Genomic DNA, 23,825 nt, shown 5'->3' on the forward strand with positions numbered 1-23,825 from the left:
ACATACCTACATGCCTCCAGCTACCATCCCAAACAATCCATTGTATACAGCCAGGCTCTACGCTACAGCGGCATTTGCTCCAGTTCTGCTGACAGATAGTCTCACCTGAGGTATCTACAACAAACCTTTCTGGAACTAAAGTACCCACCTGATGAAGTCAGGACACAGATTAACAAAGCCCGAATGATACCCAGAAAAAACCTGTTACAAGGCAAACCCAAAAGAGATAATAACAGAACACCACTAGTGGTCACACACAACTCGCAAAACAGTTCAACGTATCATCAACAACTTACAGCCTCTATTGGACAGTGACAGCTCTCTTTCAAAAGTACTGGGGGGTAAACCTTTTCTTGCACACAGACAGCCCCCTAATCTCAAACAACTTCTCACCCACAACAATATAGCATCTCAACTGAGCATGGACACCGGTACCAGAGCTTGCAATAAACCCAATTGCCAACTTTGCTGCCACATATACCCAGACAACATAATCACTGGACCTAACAGCATGAACTACACCATCTCAGGCTCATTCACTTGTTCATCTTCCAACATTATATATGCCATTAAATGCCAACAATGCCTTTCAGTTCTCTACATAGGGCAAACAGGACAAACCTTGCACCAAAGGATATAAATGGGCAGAAATCTGACATTAGGAATTACAGAACTGAGAAATATGTGGGAGAACACTTTAACCTTCCAAAGCATTCAATGGGTGACCTCAAAGTAGCTGTTTTACTGCAAAGAAACTTTAAGAACAGAATGGAGAGAGAAACTGCTGAATTACAAATTATTATGAAACTTGGAACAAACACCTCCCCAGGATTGAACAGGGATATTGGGTTTTTATCTCATTACATATGCTAAACCCACTCTCAGTGACTATAGCTATAAATCCACAGTATTCCAATGTATTTCTTTTATTCCAATGTATTTCTCTTTTATAATAGTGTATCAGAATGATGTTTTATATTAACATACTCAAATAAGGGATATTGGCTATTCATCTCATTACATATACCTAACCCATTTTCGTTTTATGTATTCTTGTTTTCAAATTAGGTAGCAGAGATATAAACTTTTTAAAGGACACAAACATGACTAAAGATTTTTTTAAAAAACATAAAACATGCTTAAAAGGTTAGCACTTGTTGGTCTTAAAGGTGCTTTCTTTGTATCTCTCCTATGGGATCCAGGGAACTAGGAAGCTCTGGCTCTTTCCCTTCCTCCTCAGGGGGCCAGAAGGGGGATCAGCCTCAACCAATGCAGAAAATCAAGGTTTTGCTCTGTAGCTCCTGTGCAACTGAGCAAGCCTTGCAAAGCAAGTTGAGATGCAGAAGGAAGCAAGAGAGAGGAAGAAGAAAGCAGACAAGAGCCAGTTGCTCAGGGGTCTGACAGGAACCCTCCAGGGGGCTGATTTAGCCCCTGAACTGCATGTTTGACACCCCTGGATAGAGAGATCTGTCTATTTGTTTCTATTCAGCTGTTTCTTACTGCATTGTTACTTTCCTCCCAACTTAAGTGAATTGGGCTATAAATCACTAAGATTAACCTAGCAATAATTCAGCATGCCAACTTTAAAACAGAATAGTTTGTATTTTGCAGCTTCAGTCTTTGAGTCAATTACCCTTTCCAGTAGTTATAACCTATAAAATCATTTTAAAGGGTCTCAAAAATGTTACAGAATTTAGAATTCAACCATTTTTTTTCAACAAAAGATACCGTATATGCCACTATAACTTATTTTCAATTGTTTGCTTTACAAATACTGATTAGGATAAAAATTGCCCTATACATTAATAGTAAGCATATAATTAAGTGTGCAGGGCTCTCCACCACACTTTGTATCACAGAGTGCTGCACAGAGTCCCTCTGGCCCATTAGGACATCGGTTCTCAAATGTTAACAATGGTCAACCCATTTTCATTTTACAATGTCCATGATTGTCTGGTGCATGGTGAGGGAAGAGGGGAGAGCTTGCAGAGGGGGTGGGGAACTGACTTCAATGGACTTAGGGGTGTAACTCTGCTTGCCCCCCTGACCTGAATAGCCAAAGTCCACAACTCAGTGCTTGCACAGGAAATGAGCATGATCATATCAGACCTTGGAAGCTAAGCAGGGTCAGGCCTGGTTAGTATTTGGCTGGGAGACAACCAAGGACGTCCAGGGTTGCTACACAGAGGCAAGGAAGGTCAAATCATGTCTGAAAGTCTCTTGCTTTGAAAACCCTAGTGTCGCTGTTAAGTTGGCTGTGACCTGACAACACTTTTCACCACCACTACCAATTCTGCTTATGGTAGCAACAGTACAGTTTTATATCTCTATGTAACAATAACAACTATTAGACTGTACTTTCTTGGTACTATTCAGCCAATTAAGAATTCCTCAGCATTTTTTAAAGCTGAAAATTGACCGGGGGGGGGGCAGTGATGGAGTGATGATTCTATCTCCTTCCCTTTTGATTACCCTCACAAACTCAAGATCCTTGGACTCCAGTTCAAGAGATGCTACTTTTAGAAGATGTGGAGACTGTAGTAGAAAGGGGGAGCAGAACGTCTATAATACACATGGAACCTGTAAATCAGTGCTGTTTGGATTCTACCCAGTGTATCATAAAGGAACACAGTGTGCTTCTTTTATATACCTAGCAGCTTTATAAATCTGCAAAAGGGTAATAATCTCATGATTCTTTTTGATATTCCCTTTCCCTTGAAGTCTCTGTAAGTCTTCAGATAAATTCATATAAAAAGCCATGAGGCATATTCTGCTATGATTACATTTATTCTTCCATCTAGTGATTTGCTGGTGTAAAATGTAATTACAAAGTCCCAAAAAGTATTCACTGAAAAATTAGCTGATTCCTTGATGACAGTCCTTTCTAATAACATCCTTTAAAATGTATATTTTTCATACACAGCTTTCTAAAGTACAATTAGACTTTTAAAAATAAGTCCTTGATCAACAACATGTTGTTGGATGAATAATTGGAGAAAGGGCATAGAAGGGCTTAGTATGGTGTTGTGGCATACAGCACGACAGCATGACAAGGAGTGTTTTTTGGTTGGAGGAAGGAATAGTGCATTATTGCTACAAGAAGTCCTTGTGCAACAAGGACTATAAAATGTTCAAAGTTTCAGCTGCTCCTGTAGTTCATAAATTGATGCAGCACTGGATTGTAGTTTCTCAGCTATAGTATCCTCATCTGGTAGTTTGAGAACTTCAGTCACACCGTTGATTCCAAGTACGCAAGGCATACTTAAGAACACTTCACAACTGATATTGTAACATCCCTACAAAAGGAAATAAAACAGACACTTACAGAGAGGACATGACGGCACATATAATGTTTGGAACTCATGGACAGATCTTAAAATACTTAAAATGAGTTTCCCTAAACATCTGAAATTTGCACTGTAAAAGTCTTGAACTTAGATACTTTTGTCTTTCACTTAGAAATCTGAGCATAATTAAGGCATAATACTTCAGTATCCCAGAAAAAAGTAACACACCTGTGACAGACTGGAAAGGTATGGGCATTTCCCCCCAATACACATTAACAGTGCATTTACTAATAATGCAGATATCCCATAGTAATATGTGCCCCCCATTTGTGGATATCTAAATCTGTGGATTGGGGCCATGCTGACACTAAACAGATTTTCCTGCAAACTTTGGGAACTCCCCAGGTTTGCAGAAAAATCTGAAATTTAAAAAAAAATACACCGAGTGTTTAACTCCCCCCCCCAATAAAAAAGTGTTATCTGTGCAAGTACACACCTTGATTCTATAGAGCTGGCAGCAGCTGACTCTGAGAGCTGCTCTGAGCCCAGCTGTGGCAGTGGCTAACTCTGAGAGCTGTTCTGGGCTTGGAGTGGTTCTCAGAGACAGCCAGTTTGGTGTAGTGGTTAAGAGCACCAGACTCTAATATGGCGAACCAGGTTTGATTTCCCACTTCACATGCAGCTGCTGGTGTGAGTCAGTTACAGTTCTCTCAGAGCTAGTTCTTGAAAGAGCAGTTCTTGAAAGAGCTCTCTCAGCCTCGCCTACCTCACAGGATGTCTGTTATGGGGAGGAGAAGGGAAAGGAGACTGTAAGTCATTCTGAGACCCCCAAGTGAAGGATGGGGTATAAATCTAATTCTCCTCCTCCTGCTGCTGCAGCCAAGCTCAAAGATGGGTATTGGGGTCTGGAACCACACCAGGCTCAGGGAGGGGAGTGAGATGGGATTCCCCCCCATGAGTTTCTTAGGCTCCCTACTTGCAATCATATAAACATCACCCATGTTGGCAATATTTTCCCTCATAATTTATACGTCTATGTATGTAGTTTTGCACCTTTTAAAGCATTAGTTTTAGACTCAGAATGAAGCATCACAGTAAAGCACAGATAACACAGATTTACAGGAAAAAACTGTTCTATTGCCAGTTTACTACCCCTACCCACACATCAGATATACTAGACAAACTGAAAACTGCAAGATAAACGCAGGCTATTTTTAAACATTTTGTAACCAGTGCCAAGAAATTTCAGCTTACTGAAATAACCCCTCCCTAGTCATTGGCTTAGTGGCTGGGGTGCTACAGAATATTATGAACATTCCAGCTTCCCAGAAGTACAAGTGTGCATAGTCTAAAGACAAATATTGATCTGTGCTACACATGGAAAGAGGCTCAGCAGAGAAGGGAGTCAGTAACGCTGTTGAAATTTCTGTCAACTGTTATACTAGTTATATAAAAATAGTATTGTGTGTATTGTAGTATTGTATACCAGTAATACATGGGCAGTATGCGTACAAGTTAACAAGGAAGCATGTGAGAGAAAGTGAAGAGAGAATGCACACAAAAGGCAATGAACCTTAGCATTTATGTAGTTTTTTACATGCATTATCTCAGTAACCCTTGCAATACTGCTATACAGTAGATCAGTCCCATGGTCCCCTATTGCTGATGGGAGTCTGGGTGGCAGTGGCTTACCGAGGTCAGCCTGCTGAGTTTACAGCACAGCTGAGATGTGAACCAAGGACTTCCCACTTCAGCCTCTTCACCAAATTTATGTGGGCCTCCATTTGTAAGAGAGATTTATTAAACTTCTAAACAGTACAAAGCTATTCATTCATAAATACTTGAGGAAGGCACAGTAAGGTTGCTTTCCTTGCTTCTGTGACTGGGTTTTTAAAATACTAGATCAGTGTCCACTCCAGCAAGGGGCAGGATTACTATTCTCAGCAAGGTAGACATGATAGAAGGAAGGTAGATGATATAAGATATTACTTTCGTTTTAAATACCGGTAAATTACCAAAACAGTTAACTAGCAGTTAATAGCAAGAATTGGTTTTATACCCTGCCCTTCACTACCTGAAGAAGTCTCAGAGTGGCTTACAATCCCCGTCCTCTCTCTGCAGCAGACACCCTGTGAGGTAGGTGGAGCTGAAAGAGCTCTGAGAGAGCTGTGAGTCATGACTGACCCAAGGTCACCCTACTGACTTCATGTGGAGAAGTGGGGAATCAAACCCAATTCTCCAGATTAGATTCCACTGCTCTTAACCACTACATCAAACTGACTCTCCACTAGATTTGAATCCAGTAGCACCTTAGAAACCAACAAGATATTCGAGGTTTAAGCCTTCAAGAGTCAAGGCTTCATGAAGGCTACCCTCTGAAACTAACAATTAATTAGGAACCATCATCTGGTTACCTCTATGGATTTGAGGGGTTATGGCATATTAAGGAATTACCTAGCACCCAGTGTTCCCTCAAAGGTGAGTTAGTGTGAGCTAACTCACACTTTTTTACTCTCTGGCTCACACATTTTTGTCTTAGCTAAGGAAGGAAGACAGAAATAGGATCCAAGATGACCTTGACAGGCTGGAAAACTGGACCAAAACCAACAAAATGAATTTTAACAGGGATAAATGTAAAGTTCTGCATTTAGGTAGGAAAAATCCAATGCATGGTTATAGGATGGGGGAGACTTGTCTTAGCAGTAGTATGTGCGAAAAGGATCTAGGTGTCTTAGTGGATCATATGCTGAACATGAGTCAACAGTGTGATGCGGTGGCTAAAAAGGCAAATGCAATTTTGGGCTGTATCAACAGAAGTATACTGTCCAGATCATGTGAAGTAATGGTATCACTTTACTCTGCTCTGGTAAGACCTCATCTGGAGTATCATGTTCAGTTTTGGGCACCACATTTTAAGAAGGATATAGACAAGCTGGAGTGGGTCCAGAGGAGGGCAACGAAGATGGTGATGGGTCTGGAGACGGATTCTTATGAAGAAAGGCTGAAGGAGCTGGGCCTGTTTAGCCTGGAGAGGAGGCGGCTGAGAGGTGATATGATCACCATCTTCAACTTGAAGGGCTGTCATATAGAGAATGGTGCAGAATTGTTTTCTGTGGCCCCAGAAGGTAGGACCAGAACCAATGGGTTGAAATTAAATCAAAAGAGTTTCCAGCTCAACATGAGGAAGAACTTCCTGACCATTATAACGATTCCTCAGTGGAACAGGCTTCCTCAGGAGGTGATGGACTCTGCTTCCTTGGAGGTTTTTAACCAGAGGCTAGATGGCCATCTGACAGCAATGAAGATTCTGTGAATTTATGGGGCGGTATTTGTGAGTTTCCTGCATTGTGCAGGAGGTTGGACTAGATGACCCTGGAGGTCCCTTCTAACTCTGTGATTCTATGATTCTAAGGATGGCCCCAGAGCAAACTAATTTATGCTGTAGCCAAATCACTCGCTCACAACTTTAATGCCAGTAGCTCACAAAACTCCACAGCTTAGAGGGCACATTGGTAGCACCCAGTTTGATTTTAGAGTATATTTCAAGCTGAAGCCTGTAAACTTTGTGCTAAAACTCCGTACACTGAGTGCTCTACAGATGCATTCCAAAAACCAGAGTGGGCTTAGCATACTATGCTTACCTTTACTAGAGTTGATAAGGAATGTACTTTCCTTTTATCATTCACAATACTATCAATCAGATCAGCTACTGACAGACCAACAGACCATGATCTTTGACCTTTTCCTTTCAGAACTTCCATGGCTCTACATAAAGCAAGTTTTTTAAAAATAACAAAATTAGATTTAGATTGCATTTCTTTCGATGTCATTCTTTTGTATATATAATATGTCAAGAAATTTGAACAGATACAGTGAACTAATGCTACACTCAACTTGTTTATGTCAAGCATTATGCTATAGAATATTGGCTCCTAAATGGTTTCCCTAAACTTTGGATCACCTCTATTCATCACTGCTCTCTATGCACTCCAAAGCACATACATCATTGCGGAGAGCCAGTGTGGTAAAATGGTCAGTGTGCCAGATGAGGGTTATGGAGACCTGGGTTCAAATCCCCACAGCCCTGAGGCTCATTAGGCAACTGTGACAGAAACTCTAAAACCTTAGTAGGGCTCAAGAGTGCCACCTGGATAGCCCAGACAAGCCAGATCTTGTCAGATCTAAACAGGGTCAATTGTGGCAAGAACTTGGATGGAAGACCTCCTTGAAATACCAGCAGTTGGGAGGACAAAGGCAGGCTTTATTCAGCCACCTCTACTGAATATCCACCAGACCCCCAGTAGGGGTCAGTCACCAGAAGTCGCCATGACTTGCAAGTGCAGATACACACACAAATACAAAAATACAAAAAAGTGCCAGCTAAAGCATCTGGGATACTGGACACATTAGAATAACCCATTCATTCCCATTACAAATTGGATCATCCTACCACACTTAATCCTTTATGAACAATAGACAATCTAGTTTGGGCCAGACCACCTATTTATTATGGAAGTCCAAAGCCACTACCAGATGTTTGATGGGGGTGGGAGTGGACTATAAATGTTCTGATTGCTATCAGAGATGGGACTTTACATGGGACTGGCTATCTACTAACATACAGTCTTAGAGAAGAGGCTGTCTTAGATCCAATTCCATTGACACATAAGTATCTAGACATTTGGGATTTTCCCTTGTTTTCAGCAGAAATGGATAGGGATTAAGGGCTCCTCCAGCATCTTGTTACTGCAAGGAACTTGGTATATGCCTTCTAGGAAACCTTTGGTCCAAGGGAGTTTCCCAGCAAGGAAGAGGAGGAGGAAAAGGATGATGACAACGTTGGATTTATACCCTGCCCTACACTCTGAATCTCAGAGTTTCAGAGTGGCTTACAATCTCCTTTACCTCCCCCCTCCCACCACAACAGACACCCTGTGAGGTAAGTGGGGCTAAGAGAGCTCTCCCAGAAGCTGCTCTTATAGCTCTGTGATAGCTATAGCTGATCCAAGGCCATTCCAGCAGCTGCATGTGGAAGAGTGCGGAATCAAACCCAGTTCTTCCAGACAGAGTCTGCACACTTAACCACTTCATCAAACTGGCTCTCATTAAGACAACATCTCCTTTTTCCCCCACATCAGTGGCTTTGGACCAGTTCACAGCAGCCTAGTCTACCTCACAGAGTTGTTGTGAGGACAAATGGGAGAGAAACCATCTGTGCAACTCTTAGGGTTGCCAAGCCCTACCTTGGCTTCAGCAGAAAATATTTCTCATGCACACAGGGCGTGATGACATCACCCAGAAGTGATGCCATCATGCCAGGCACATTGCACCAGGGACCTTCTAGGATTAGGGTAAAAACTCTATGGCACCATAGAGTTTTTACCTGAATGCTAGAGCATCCCAGGCACAATGGCATCACTTCCGGGTGCTGTCATTGCACCAGGCATGTCGTGTGATGATAGAGCTCTTTGGGGGTGAGGATCCTCCCAGCGGCCCACTCTGTCCTAGCAGCTTGGGCCCCCCAAATCAGGGGAACCCCCACCCTGAGCAGAAGTTTGGCAGCCCTAGCTACCCTAAACTCCTTGGAGGGAAGATGGAGGAAGAATAGCTGGCTGGAAGGTGTTTCTCTTCAATTTCCTTCAGTCCCACATGAGTATCAGCCACGTAATCATTGGATCTTTACCTTGTACAGAGCACTGTGTAATTCTAGATTAATGGTAAATTCAATAACATCTGATTCTGCAGACTCTTTGTGTAAAATGTAGGTGGTCCTTAAGAAATATCTAGAAATGATATCTGGCCTGATCCTTTGTATATTTATTCAAAAGGCCTATTGGGGTGTCAAACGTGTGGCCTGGGGACTGAATCAGGTCCCCAGAGGGCTCCTATCGGGCCCCCAAGAGACTGGCTGTCATCTGCTTCCTTCTCCCTCTATTTTCTCCAAAAATAAACCTACTATCTTTTCTGCTGGGGGAAGTGCCTTTCTTCAGTGGAAAACATATTTAGAGTTTAGGTCACTGGGTTTCAATAGCAAGCAACACTAGCTCTATACTACTAACATACAAGCTTGAACTTAAGAATATCGTGATATACATTTTATAGAAAGGAGAAAATCTGTGTCACTTATTTAGAGGAAGACATTCACTGCTGTGGTTGTTTTACCTTTTAGTCAAGAGCTGCTGGGCATTATGACTGGCTGAATCTTCACTCTGATTACTTGTCCCTGAATTAGAAGCAGTCCATGCTGGCACTAAGCAATGCAATTAGAAACAATTTTATTTTCAACTATTTGAACCTTACCTTAAAAACTTCTATGTTTAATATGTATATTCCACATTTATTTATCGAAGTGGAGGGGCAGGATTCTATTCCAAGGTGTTCTCTCTAAGCAACTTCCTACCCAGTCATCTGCAATAATACTTTTGCCTTTGTTCTATGTGCATCTTAGGGTTCCAGAAAACGTGTCAGCCCAATTGCTCCTACAGGATCTGATGAGTGTAGACATAGGAATAAAGAAACTGTACGTGATGAGGTGTAGATGTTTAAATATGTACTGTCAGCAACAATCCAATTATCCAGAACAGCAACAATCCAATTATCCTTATTTAAGCCTTGCTTTCTATTACTGCACTGCAGTCCTAAGCTCTGCTCACAACCTGAGTTCGATCCCCGGCAGAAGCCAGGTTTTCAGGTAGCCGATTCGAGGCTGACTCAGCCTTCCATCCTCCTGAGGTCGATAAAATGAGTACCCAGCTTTCTGGGGGGGGGGGGGGGGAATTGTAGATGACTGGGGAAGGCAATGGCAAACCACCCCGTAAAAAGTCTGCCATGAAAACGTTGTGAGAGCAACGTCACCCCAGAGTCGGAAACGACTGGTGCTTGCACAGGGAACCTTTCCTTTCCTTCTATTATCTAACCCTGGCTTCTGTGGAGATTTTAGGAATCCCTATTTATTTGTTTGTTTGTTTTATTTTACAAAACTCGTAACCCACCTTTCTCCCACCATAATCAGTCATAAAGGCTGCTAACAAATTAAAAAATACAACATAAAATAACATTTTAAATGCATTCAAACCAACAACAAACACATCGTTAAAATAATTAGTACCACAGCTAAAATACACATACAAAAACATAAAGCAATTAAAACATTAGGCAGGGTAGAAGAAATCACTGAGGGAACACCAAACAAAAAAAGTCCTCTTGAGCAGGCAGAAGATGTCAACTGAAGGGGACAGATTAATTTTGTTGCCATCACTGAGAAGGCCCTCTCCCAGGTTGCCACCCACCTAATCTCAGAAACACCCAAAGTGTAGCCTTGGAAGATAACCACAGTGGTTGGGTAGATTCATAAGTGAATAGGCTGTCCTAGGCTATTATTAGCATAGTGGAGCTTATTACTTGCTTATTCTACATTTTCTGTCCCTCAGCAACAATTGTCTGTCCAGGTAGAAAACGCCGCTATACATTTCTGAGTTTCAGCTATTCTGTAATAAGCATAATCAGAATGATCAGGTGTAATTCTATTAAATATACACATCTTTTTTAAAAATGAGACTGTCTGTCACAGTCCCTTTACCAACACAGTTGCTTGAGAAGCTAGAATAAGACAGGACATTACAGACTGAATGAAAACATAGGTAACAGGGGGTATCTGACTGGGCATTGTGGTAAACATTATGTTGCACTTGATGGCCTGATCCCGCAGGACTCATCTTATGTTCAGGTGAAGAACAGCCCTCAGTCATTTGTCACAGTGCTCAAACATTGTGCTTTTGCTCAAACATTGGGTTGGCTCCTATTCATCATAAATGGAGCATGTTTGAGGAAAATATATTTGCCACTTCCATCCCACTCTTGTCAGACGTCTTCCACAAAGCAGAAGTTCTTACAAGGGGAGGGGGGATATTGCTGCCAGTTCCCCCTTGCTATTACAGCTTCCTGTGTCACATTCCCCAACCCTCAAAAGTAGTTTCTTGGAGGAGGAGCACAGAGGGCTGCAGATGGAAACAGCTAAAATCTCTTCCATTAACTTGTTCCATTTGAGATTCCATCCAGGTATCCTTGCTATAATAACAAAGGTGTTATACTGGCATACTTAGGCATTTCTTCAGGAAACCTGGCCTTGTAGACACAGCAGACATTTCTTGCTAATTTCCATTCTAGTGAATACAAATGGAGAAGGTGGTAACACAGAAAATGAACTACAAAATGCCGTTAAAAGATAGTCTGAATATATTCTGTAAGCTAACAATGCTTATACTTCTCATACATTACTACTCATACATTGTAATAGCTTATACATACATTATATATATTTTAACTTTTTGAGAATATAAAGCCATAGATGTGTAATTTAAACATCACTAATATAAAGAATTCTCAACAAGAAGCTAAACTATATGTGATATCAATGGGGTATTTGGTACAACCTCCCCAACATCCAAAGCATTTTGTGTGCATTATCTCAGGGTTGCTTACTAGGAAGTTGTGAGGTTGACCAGTATAATTATGCTCATAAAGGACTGAAGGGGGGGGGGGGGGGGGAGAAAGCAGCTTGCCTAAGAGAAGTGAGTTCAGGGCTGAGGTGAGATTTGAACCAGAGGCTTCTTGGTCCCCTCCGGTCAAGCTCTTAGTCTCTTGCACCAGCTTTTTAAAATACCACATGAAACAAAGAACATCCCTCTTCTCTCCCTCCACCCTGCCTGACAGTACAAATGCTTTTCACAGCTTCATGTTGATCACAGTTGGATTAAAACTGTGTCACCAATGACTAAATTAATGTTTACCGCCAGATTAATAATGTTTACCGCCAGTATCAGATCTAGGAATGTTTTAATCATTGATTGGTTTTAATGTGAAATTAATATGAATTTATTGTTTTATTATTGTGTTGTTCACCTTAAATGTTGTTAGCCGCCCTGAGCCTGCTTCGGCGGGGGAGGGCAGGATACAAATAAAATTTTACATTACATTACATTACATTGTTACAGTTCAGTCTTCACAATGCACTTTTTAACAACAACCTGCCTTCGCTTCCAGCTTAACTGCCAGAGGATAGCTGCAGATGTCTTGTATAAAGATCCATCACTTCAAAAAGAACTTCACTACAGTTCTCCATCTGAATGGAACAGACCTGAGCTAAATCGCAAGAGGGTGTGTTCCATTCAGATGGAGAAGTCAACTTCTGTATAGCTGTAGTGAAGTTCTTTATGAAGTGATGGATCTTTATGCAAGACATCTACAGCTATCCCTCAGATTGCAATTAAGTTGGAAGCGAAGGTTTACCATCTGCATTATAAGGAACTCTGTAATTCTTTAAGAGAATTGTTCTTAAAAAGTGCATTGTGAAGAGTGAATTGTAACAAAAATAATGTACCAAATACCCCATTGATATTGCATATTGTTTAGCGTCTTGTTGAGGATTCTTTATATTAGTGACTTGTTTAAATTACACATGTAAGGATTATATCTTCAAAAAATTAAAACCTTATAACGTATATACCAGCTACTATAACATATGAGTAGTAATGTGTGAGAAGTATAGATATTGCTATTTTACAGAATATATTCAGACTGCCTTTTAATGGGGTGTTTTGTAGTTCATTCCGCTAATTTCCATTCAGCTGTACATCAAAGAAATCACAGCAGTTTAAAGTTATATCATGCTTCTATCTTTACTATTTTATAAAATACATTCAAATGTTTTTGGTTTTCTAGAAGAAAGAATATGGCAACAAAACTGTTCTGTCTTCATTCAAAAGGACCAGGCCTAAAATATCATGTTTACCTTTGTTTTCCCCTTGTTCACCAATAATCCAAGTATCTTTGTCTCTGGACTGTGATTTCAACAGGTTTGCAATAATATATTGAAATCTTGCTGAGTCCAGGTTGCAGCCAATCCCGATAACTTTACTTTGGGCAAATCCACTCATCTTCCATGATACATATGTCATTATTTCCACTGTATGTTCAACAAAAGCATATATGAAGGCATACATTCAATTCAACATTCAAGTTCACAAGGAAAAAATAGGTTTTCATAAGTCTTTTTAGGAGGTGTAAGAAAAGAGCCCTGTGGCACAGAGTGGTTTAGTACTGCAGTGGTTTAGTACTGCAGTCCTAAACTCAGCTCATGGCCTGAGTTCGATCCCAGCAGAAGCTGGGTTCAGGAAGCTGGCTCCAGGTTGACTCAACCTTCCATCCTTCCAAGGTTGGTAAAATAAGTACCCAGCTTGCTGGGGGGAAAGTGTAGATGACTGAGGAAGGCAATGGCAAACCACCCCATAAAATGTCTGCTGTGAAAACGTTGTGAAAGCAATGTCACCCCATACCAAAGCTTTAATGGCTTAACAGCTGCAAGTAAAAATACACAAAATATAAAAATTTAAACATTGGAGATAAAATCAAAAATAAAACTGAGGTTACAGATGCATTCATACATGGTCAGATTTAAATTTAAGGATGTCAGCCAAAAATTTTGCCACAGCCTTGCTAACCTCCCCCTCAGTATCATTCAATAAATAATAACAGGGTGGCAGAATAGACAAATCTGCGGAGAAAGAAAGCTTGCAAAATAAATCTTTACGGAGATTATGATAAAAGGAACAATCAAGCAATATATGCTGAATTGAGTTGGGAATATTTGCTCCATAGGAACAGAGTCTGTCGCCTAAAGGGACTCGATGATATCTCCCTTGTAAAACTTTGGAGGGAAACGCATTTAGTCTAGCCAGCATAAATGTCCTGCGATGACTTGGAATGGTTAAGTCTGATAGATAATGGGGCATTTTGCCACAGAAAGCATAAAGACCTAAGGAAGCTGGGGAGCAAATATAAGGGTCTGTTGGCCATAGTTTTGTTTCCTCCAACTCCCACAGTCTCAATTTAATACATCTGAAGATATATGACTCATCAGAAGTAAAAAAATCATCAACCTCTATCTCCAACTGGTTAAGTTTGGACATAAGCACTGCTGTCCAGGATGAAATATATGGGTCTCTTTTCATACAATCAAGAAGGCTGTTAGGATCTGTTCTAAAGTGAATTTTGAGCCAGAATTTAAACACTGCAATCCAGGCTTTTGTCTCCACCAAAGACTGACCCACTTCAGAGCAGAGAGCAAAGTAGGACCACATTTTGGCATACCAAAAATTTGTCTAAAGAATGAGGCTTGAATGCCCTCCACTTTCCTGGTAAATGCTGAGATCCATATAGGGATACCATAGAGAATTTGGGCTAGCGTTTTAGCTTTGAACACCTTAATTGCTGCTGAAACTAATTGGTTGCCCCTTGCAAAGAAAAACTGTTTAATTTGAGCAGCCGAACATTTAGCCAAGTTGACGGTGTTGTTATGATGTGAAACCCAGCTTAATTTGTGATTAAAAGTGATCCCCAAGTATTTAAAAAATTTTGTTTGCTCAATTGTTGAGTTGCCAATAACCATCTCTGTGGGCGCCAGCAATTTGAAAAGATAACTACTTTAGATTTGGCATAATTGATAGAGAGTGAATTACAATTACAGTAGTCATAGAAGGAATTCAAATACCTTTGCAAGCCCACACTTGTGCAAGAGAGGATGGTAGTATCATCGGCATAAAGAAATAAGGGGGACTGCTCGGCCTGCCAGTTTAGGCGGATGACCATTAATAGGGTTTAAAAATTGTACCAGGTCAGTTAAAAATAAATTTAAAAGATGCAGGGCCAGCACGCAACCTTGTTTAACCCCCTTTAACACTGGGATTTTGTTAGTCAAGTCACCACTAGAAGAAAATTTCACTTGGCAAAAAGTATTAGAATGAAGTTTCCTCAAGAGAAACAGCAGACGAGGGTCCATTCCCAGGTAACCTAGCTTAATCCATAGTTGGGCTCTATCTATTGAATCAAAAGCGCCCTTCAAGTCTATGAAGGCAGCATATAATTTTTTTGTCCCGGTATGCATATATTTTTCAGCAAGGAAGGCCAGAGTGCAGCAATGGTCCATGGCAGATTTGCCTTTGAAGAAGCCAATTTGTTCAGGACCTATGATGTTGCCTAGGCGAATCCAGTCAGTTAATCAGAGTTCAAATGTTTGGCATACAATTTGCCCACTATAGATAATAAACTAATGGGGCGGAAATTTTCTCGTAACTCCAACCCCAGAGTCAGAAATGATTGGTGCTTGCACCTTTAGCTTTTTAAAAGAAAATGGGTATAGGCAATTCTATTACTCTCAAAAAACATGAATGTCTTTGACTAAGATAACAAAGAATATTTTAGTGTGATTTTTTTAAAATCAGTCTGTGTTCCTTTTATGCTTCTGCTGAATTACTACATACCCTATTGCACATTATTATTACTTTGTCCTACTATGCACCATTTGCTATGGAATTTAGGCTGCTGTCCTAAGGACACTTTTCTGAATTGCTTTCTAGGGATGTTTTAAACATGTGGATCTAGTATAACTCAGTTTCACTGCTTAATGGCTACTCTTTTTCAGTGTATTTTGAAAATAAGCTTCAATTCTGCTTGCTTGTTTAAAGGCCTCTCCTGTTTCAAGAACTGGCATCTCACACCTAAGCACGTTTACTCAGAAATGTCCCATTTATTTAAATTAAGCTTCCAAGTAAGCATGCTTAAGATCACAGTCTAAGAATTTCCTAACTGGGTTGGGGTTGAGTGGTGTCTGAAACATACATGGTAAGCAACCATTCAAGATCAGGGAAGTATAATTTTTCCTATGAATCATTTTATCTACAATAAAATAACAAGATACAAGTCATTTTTGTCTGTCATGATACACAAAATACAAAATGTTAATTATACTCTTGTAGCCCAGTACTATGACAAACAGAGCACATTTATATGTCTTTCTTCATTAAGAAACAAGCCTATTGGTTTTAGAAGAGTTACTACACAGTTTATATTACATCCAGGAATCAATAAATAATGAAGGTAAATATTGCCATACCTGGCTGGGATGCCACAAGCAGTACACTGTTTTGACTATAGTGTGCTACTGATGGAATAATGCCTCTGAACAGATCCACGTTGTTCTGTACAACATCCAGATAGGACTGAGCATTGCCTAAATAATTCACTGTAAGCACCACCAGTTTGGAATTTCTTGTGGCAGAAAAATCTAAGAAATACCAAGAAAAAAACCCATTGTATCCATTTTACAAAGGTTGATGTTTTAGAATAAGATGTACTTCGCTAAAAATGTGATGAATTGTGCAAAAAAATTTCAAAGACTACTACTTTTGCTTTTCTGTTTACCAGTTTGGATCTGATATAGCATGAGCAGAAGGATGATCATAATGTGGCTTTTTCTCCCCTTTCCCTTTTACCCAGGAGCAGAAGGCGGAACAAGGTAGGCTGGATGCAAAAATGTTGAAAGTAATAGTATATTTAGATAATGTTCTAGCTGTCATATCTTAATCCAAGGATCCCTGACCCTACAACACTCCGCATGTATCTTTCTTTCCGTCCACTTCACCAGATGCACATAAAAACATACCAGAAATCCAATACATTACCTCTACTGATTTCCACATTTGGGAGAGCAAAGATTTCTAAATCCATCGTTCCTCCTTTCACTGAACTTTCTGAACAGTCCAAGACAACCACCTTGTCAGCAATGCCCTGTACAGATTTTAAAAATATTCTCTTCAATTAAGGAAAATTATATTCTGGAAGTAAGCCCTTGTGACATTTAATGTACAGGTACTAACAGAATTATCAAAAATCATGTAACTTCTGTAGCACATTTTACTTTTATTATCAAATATTTAACACCATACAAGATCTAAACTATGCAATTTATTTATTTCATTAGATTTGTATCCCGCCCTTCCCTTACGGGCTCAGGGCGGCTAACAACATTTTAAAATCAACAATTCAACTTAAATACAATATCTAGAACTACAAAACTATAGGCTAGTTATCCAAGGTTTGTTTATCATTGCTACTGTTGTTCTACTGGTGCTCAACATGTTGACATTATTACTGCTATTATGTTGGTGTTCAGATGTCCGTATCATAATGCCAGTTGCGCTGTCAGCACTGTGGCATCAATATTATAATGTAGCAGTTGCCTCCCTCAGATGTTAAATGTGAGCCAGAAGAGTTTGGTCTTGCAAGCCCTGAGGAACTGTACAATGTCTCACAGGGCTCTGATTTTTTCTGAGAGGGCATTTTACCCTGTGGGGGCCTTCTTTACTCCCCTGACTGCCACCTCATAGGTCTTCATAAACAGCCTATAAGATGTTCTTCTTGATGTTAAAGACTAGCAAAATATGAGCTTTTGTGAGTCACTGCTCACTTCTTCAGATCAGGGCTGGCTTGCCACTAGACAAACTAGGCATTTGCCCAGGGTGCTGGCAGGGCAGGGGGACCGCAGCCCCATCCCCTAGACAAACCTCTAGTTGCCTGCTTCTCCCTCTCTCCCTTCCACTCACCCATTCACTTTTTAATGCCCAGGGAACCAGCAACGAAGTGCCGGCTCCCGGGGCTCTTTCAAGATGATTGGCGGGAAAGGTGGCGGGCAGGCTGGATCGTGTGGGAGGGAAATGGGGAGGAAGCAGTGGTGGCAGGGGCTGCTTTTTCAGCGGCTTGTTGATCCTTCCTTTTGCTGCCCCTCCAGCACTAAAGGTCCAGAGAGTGCTGGAAGGCCAGGATAGGAGCTCTTGCCTCCCCGCCGCTTTTCCTGCTGATCAGCTGATCGGCAGGGGAGGGGGTCACCTTGAAAGAGTCTTGGGAGCCGGCACTTTGCCGCCGGTTCCCTGGGTGGGCATTAAAGATTAGGAGGGGGAGGTGCCGCGGAGGGGGGAGAGAGGGCAGCGGGGCACAGGGGGGCAGTGGGCATTGGGGCTGCCTGGGGCGCCATGTGCCCATGGGTCGGGCCTGTTTCAGATACTGCACTATCTGGAGAAGTGAGCAATGACTCACAAAAGCTCATACCCTGCCACAAATTTTGTTAGTCTTTATGGTGCTTCTGGAATCTTGCTCTTTTTCTATTGCTACAGACAGACTAACACAGTCACCTACCCATCTTCTCTGAATACTTCAGCATGACAGTTATAAAAGTGCACTCAAAAATAGCATGTTTACAGAATATGCTAGCCTTGATATATGTAAAATAGAATTTGTTAGATTAGATCAAGACTGAAACATGAACTAAAATAAACCATTATAAACCACTGAGGTTTCAGATAAACAACAATCTTAACCTGGAATCAATATAAAAGCAGTTTTTTAAATATAAAGTACCTACCTTTGCAGAAATAGCTAGTATACAAGCAAGACCCAGATCTCCTGCTCCAATAATGGTCACTTTATTAAATCCTGCACCATTTTTCTTCTCATCTCTTTTACTCTTTGATTGTATATCGCTTTCACCTAAATTAATATATGGCAATTTACACAACAGAATCTATACAACTGAATACACTAGGGTTGCATGAGAATGCAAAATGGTGGTGCTTACAGTAGATGCAGCAAAGGAGGTCAAAAACATTTTAATTAATTCTGGCATCCATTGCTTATTCCCGCATGTTTCTGACTATTTTATTAGTAGTGTTGCCACCTTTTCTACTGGCAGGATCCTGTGTCATCACTGCACCACAGTGATACACTACACTCTCCAACTTTGCATCATCATGCCAGAGAAAGTCTTTGTGTTGACCTGCCTGTTGACCAGCTGTTACAGACACAGAACACCCAGGAGGAAAAAGGTAGCAACCCTAGTTGCAATAATAAAGTTAAAAAGACCAATTATGTGCCCTGCTATAACTGCTGGTGCACAGCAGGTTTTGCTTCCCCAAACTCACTAGCCCTCACACGGAAGCACTAGCTGGATGGGTCAGTCCCATGATACCTAAAGTATCTCATGAGCAGGTACACCCCACCCCATTCTTTTCCCACCATCCAGCACTGTGTTAATCAGCAGTGCTGATTAGGATTGCCAGGTCTCAGCCTTTGATCCTGAGACTCAGGTTTTGGGGATTGTTTCAGGTCATCCAGTTAAAATTTCAGGACCACCGGCAAACCTACATACTTGATGACTTCTTGTAAGACTTCTATGCTTGTGATTACGGTCATACATGCAAACTGGAGGTGGGAGATGTAGCATTAACACTTTGATTACATATCACATTTAGTATAGTTAATTTTGATGGTTGAGGGGTTTTGAGTCTGTGGTGAATAGTGCATTTCTTCAAAAGTTTCTGAAGAGATAGATTATTGTGGCTACACACATTCACATATACCACATAGGACAATTCCTAGAGGTGTGTGGAACTACTATTTTAGGGCTGCACATCAATATGATGTCATCGAGTCCCATCCCATGAGGCCCTGCTTCTTGAGTATGGGATGGTGGGGACCTGGTAACTCTAGTTTCTACAGCTACATCACAGAGAATGGAGGAAGATTCCTAATGCTGGAACAAGGGGACAAGTCATTCCCTTGCATCAGCATTGAGCATTTTCCTCTGGATCCTTTGCTCAGCTGCCCTGGGACAAGAAATAAGTGAGTTATTTCTCAGAAAACACAAAGCAAAACCCAAAGACTACCAACACAGAACAGATTACAGCCACGAATACCAGATTAAAAGTTTCCCCACAATGCACACCTTCAGTGAACTTTGCAATATATGACAACAGCTCCATCTGTCTGGCTGCATCAGAGAATGATAATGAGTACAGAGGGAGTTCCTCTTCAAATTTGATGGCCATTTCCTTTAACAATCCTATAATCATTGACTGTGGCTGAAATACATATCGCAGTAATGAGAGCCAAAATGTTTTACTCATAAGAACATGCATACTGTCATTGAAATACAGGAGAGTTAATCAGTCAAATCCCCATACAAACCAGTTCTCAGCTTTCTGCCACAGGAAATAGAACTCAGCATTGCTTCTACCCAGCTAAGATGCAAGCAAGATTCAGTCCCTGGAGTCACTAGAGGACACATTTAATAATCCCATCCCACTAACAATCTTTGTGTTCAGACATACGAAGCTACATTACACTATCACACAATGGGTCCATATTTTCCCAAATCATCTGGTCTGACTGGCAGCACTTTTCCCAACATCCAAACTCCTTTAAATGGAGATGGCAGGGACTGAAACTGGGACAGCCTCCATGCAAAACATGTGGTCTGTTGCTGAACCTTGTCAGTCCCTTTCTTCCACAGAAACAGATTACTGACATTCATTCATCTGAGTATGTGTAAAGTACATCATTTATTCCTACTGTAGCAACTGCTTTATACCTCAACATTGCTTGGTCTAGACGAGTTATACTTAGTGGCTTGGGAGCCATACGTTGTTCTTTGATATGCTCCCTGTCGCTGTGGCTCTTCTCAGAATCATTCCCCAACATGGCACCCAGTCCATGTTTCAGAAGATTGAGCAAGGCTGTTGACCTGTTGGGGGCTGTGGCTGGCAAGTGGTTCCCACTTAGTAAGGTTCTACATCTCATCCCTTGCAATGCTGGAATTCCACTATAAGAGCACTTCTGAAATATAGGGAGAACATGAAAACTCGAACGCTGTTTTGTGACATTAAGTCTGACTGGTAAGCCTTTCCCCTCACTCCAGATACATGAGAGTGGCTTAGGTACAACTGTGGTGGGGACAAAGAACCCCACACATTCACAGGAACTCTAGAAACTGAAAAGGTTAACATTAAACACCTTAATATTAACACTATATTTTACTGTAGGTGTTTGGTGAGATGGTACACATAACAGACAAGTGGCTCTTTTGATTGATGGTAAATTAAAGTCTGAATGTCAGTGAGCTGTGGATTAAGTACCAATGGCCTAAATTTCACTTGCATTCATACACATCTATTATAAACATATGTATGTCCAGAACGCTGGCAGTTACTGCTTAAAAGATAAAATTATATACAATTAACATATGACATATAGCATGACACCAAATAAGATAAAAATGCAAATTGATTTTGTTCAACTAACAAAATATAAAACATGCGTATACACACACAGCCCTTACATGGCTCCAGTTTTGTAAATACGGCAAGTATATCCTTCCATGTGCATCTACATGCTTTCCTACTGAAATCCCCATGTTTGCAGTGGGCTTCAAAAAGCAAATTGGAGGAGTAAAAGGATGAGAATCTAAAATCCATAGGTGAACTGGAATGTTATAAGAATTACCTGTCAAAATACAAAACATAAATTACTATGAATAAACCACTGTTTCTTGACTGATTATGCAAATACTTATTTAAGGAAATTAGTGCAGAGAAAATAACACACCTTGACATTTTTGTGGTTGGTATTTGATTAAACAATTTCTTTAAAAGCGGGTTTCAATTGCCATTGTACAAACTAGCAAAACAGCTGCTGGGTATGGGCCCAGCTGTGGTGCAGTGGTTAAAGAGTGGCAGACTCTAATCTGGATGACTGGGTTTGATACCCCAATCCTCCATATGCAGCCAGCTGGGTGACCTTGGACCAGTCACAGTTCTCTCAGAGCTCTCTCAGCCCCACCTACCTCACAGGGTGTCTGTTGTGGGGAGAGGAAGGGAAAGTAAGCCACTCCAAGGCTCTTTCAGGTAGCAAAGAGCAGGGTATAAAACCAACTCTTCTTTGTTCACTTGCTTACCTTACACCAAAGTAGCTTGGAATGTATGGCATTCCATGCAGCTTTTGAGCTGTGCCAAGGCAGCTGTTTAACTATCAAATGGAATTTGCTTAACTCTGCATATTGGATTTTAGCACACCATTATAGTTTTCACAATTCACTGTGCACAGAAGCTATTGTGTGCAAAGTTCTGGGAATGCCTGTCGCATTCAAAAGATCAGCTCTCAGGTGTATCACTGAACGCCAGAACAGGCTGATTAAAACCTGCCAGAAACCATAGCACAGGGTGAGCATGCAAATAGGTATGTCATGAAGACTTCTTATCCCTTCCCGCTAAGCACAAAAAGACATGCCTCCATTGACGGGGGTGAACTTTTAATTGTATGGAAAGCAAGAAGCTTCTGCATTCTAAAGGAATATCCACATGACCTTGCTCATTTCCAGCATAATTTATTTATGGCATTCCAAAAGCTTTCCCCTTTAAGCAAGAGAAAAAACAAATAACCTATTTTCATCCAGTTTAAAGAGAACCTGCAGGGTAGCTGCAGGGAAGTGTACACACCCTTAATTGCCACTGCAAGATCAGAGAATGGTGCTAAGTTCCATATTCAAAAGGGGATGGGATGGCTTTGCTGCCATGTGCCATTTCCCCTCCTACTAAGTTCTTTAAAGGATTCTCCCTTTCCCTCCTGAGCTGCAGCATTACAGTATGGCCCAGTACAGAAAGACAAAGTGCAAAGAGGGGGAGGACAGATTCATAGCAGTTGTGGGGGTCCCCATCACAATCACTGTTGCAGTTGGGGGGGGGAAGCAAACAAGCTGATGAAGAGCAACTGCAACATAGGAACGGGGAGGGTTACAGATGCTATTCCTAGGGGGGTGCCCATATTCATCTCTTATTTCAACAGCTGTCCTGTTTCACTTTGGCTGATCAGAAAGATTAGAAATCATATGATTGCACATCAAATAGTACAAACATAAAAGAATGTGTTGGAACTCACCCTGATATTTCACTGGAACAGTGCCACTAAGATTCAGAAGATCTTTCTGGGACCCATCCTTGAAAGCTTAAAAAAATCAGAATGCTGGTTTTTGTTTATATGGATTACATTTTTCTTTTATGTAAAATGCTATTATGCTTTATTCACATTTTATACTTAGAGCTATGCTCTGATTCCAACACTTAAAATGGTGAAAATGGAATTAACAGCAACAGTGATCAGTGATACAAAATTTTATATAGAGTAGTTGTATCTGAAATAACTTGTGCTAGTTGTCAAATCCATACAAACACCAACTGGCCAAAATAGTAGAAATTATTCTTACTGTAGGTATTCATGGAGAATGTAATGTTTGGGTACAATTCATTCACATTCTTCAGTTCTTCAATTGTCAGATCCCGGAACTTATACTGAAAATGAAATATTTTTAAAAATTATTCAGCCAGCTTTCTTTTTATGTAGCCAAGTACTTAAAGTATGTTATAATTATTATTTCCATGTCAGCTGCAATCTAAAATATGAAAATTGTCAACTCACGCCAGCTATTTGAGAAGTTCATTTTAGTTATACTTGACTGTCAAAATGACTATGAATTTAATAAATGAGACCTTTGCCTTTGAGATTAATACCAACGGATAAAATCCTGACATTTGTTCTTTAAAAGACATGCCACCTTTTTAATATTTAAATGAGGTTTTATATTCCTAAAACCTTATTTATTCAACATTATAAAATGTTTTTTTCTCGGCCCCTTAATTCTCCTAATTAGAGCCATGCATTGCACACAATGAGCCCCGTGGCGCAGTGAGGTAAAGCTGCAGTACTGCAGTTGGAGCCCTCTGCTCACGACCTGAGTTCGATCCCAGCAGAAGCTGGTTCAGATAGCCAGCTCCAGGTTGACTCAGCCTTCCATCCTTCCGAGGTCAGTAAAATGAGTAC

At 40.7% G+C, this 23,825-nt stretch overlaps 1 protein-coding gene across 1 annotated transcript; it reads right to left on the bottom strand.

Moving 5' to 3' along the window:
- Nucleotides 1–2,768: 2,768 nt before the first annotated feature.
- UEVLD (UEV and lactate/malate dehyrogenase domains) lies at nucleotides 2,769–23,340 on the bottom strand. The gene is made up of 11 exons (XM_060262706.1): nucleotides 23,212–23,340; nucleotides 22,887–22,952; nucleotides 21,292–21,455; nucleotides 19,900–20,035; nucleotides 18,541–18,665; nucleotides 16,805–16,910; nucleotides 16,237–16,407; nucleotides 13,078–13,251; nucleotides 9,450–9,537; nucleotides 6,929–7,052; nucleotides 2,769–3,296 (listed from the first exon to the last, which is right to left on the bottom strand). Exons 1-11 carry the CDS (start codon nucleotides 23,222–23,224, stop codon nucleotides 3,132–3,134), a joined length of 1,332 nt encoding a protein of 443 aa, XP_060118689.1. The 5' UTR covers nucleotides 23,225–23,340; the 3' UTR covers nucleotides 2,769–3,131.
- Between the last annotated feature and the right edge of the window lie 485 nt (nucleotides 23,341–23,825).

The sequence above is a fragment of the Heteronotia binoei genome, chromosome 21 (genome assembly GCF_032191835.1).
Source record: "Heteronotia binoei isolate CCM8104 ecotype False Entrance Well chromosome 21, APGP_CSIRO_Hbin_v1, whole genome shotgun sequence".
NCBI lineage: Eukaryota > Metazoa > Chordata > Lepidosauria > Squamata > Gekkonidae > Heteronotia > Heteronotia binoei.

Bases quoted from the DNA above. Each gene is read 5' to 3' on its own strand.
- UEVLD (XM_060262706.1), bottom strand. The intron at 20,036-21,291 runs GTAAGGGCTGTG...TATGTATTTCAG, and splicing joins ATTTACAAAACTGGAGCCAT to CCACAGTCAATGATTATAGG. The intron at 7,053-9,449 runs GTAAAACAACCA...TGCTTTATGTAG, and splicing joins CAGCAGCTCTTGACTAAAAG to AGCCATGGAAGTTCTGAAAG.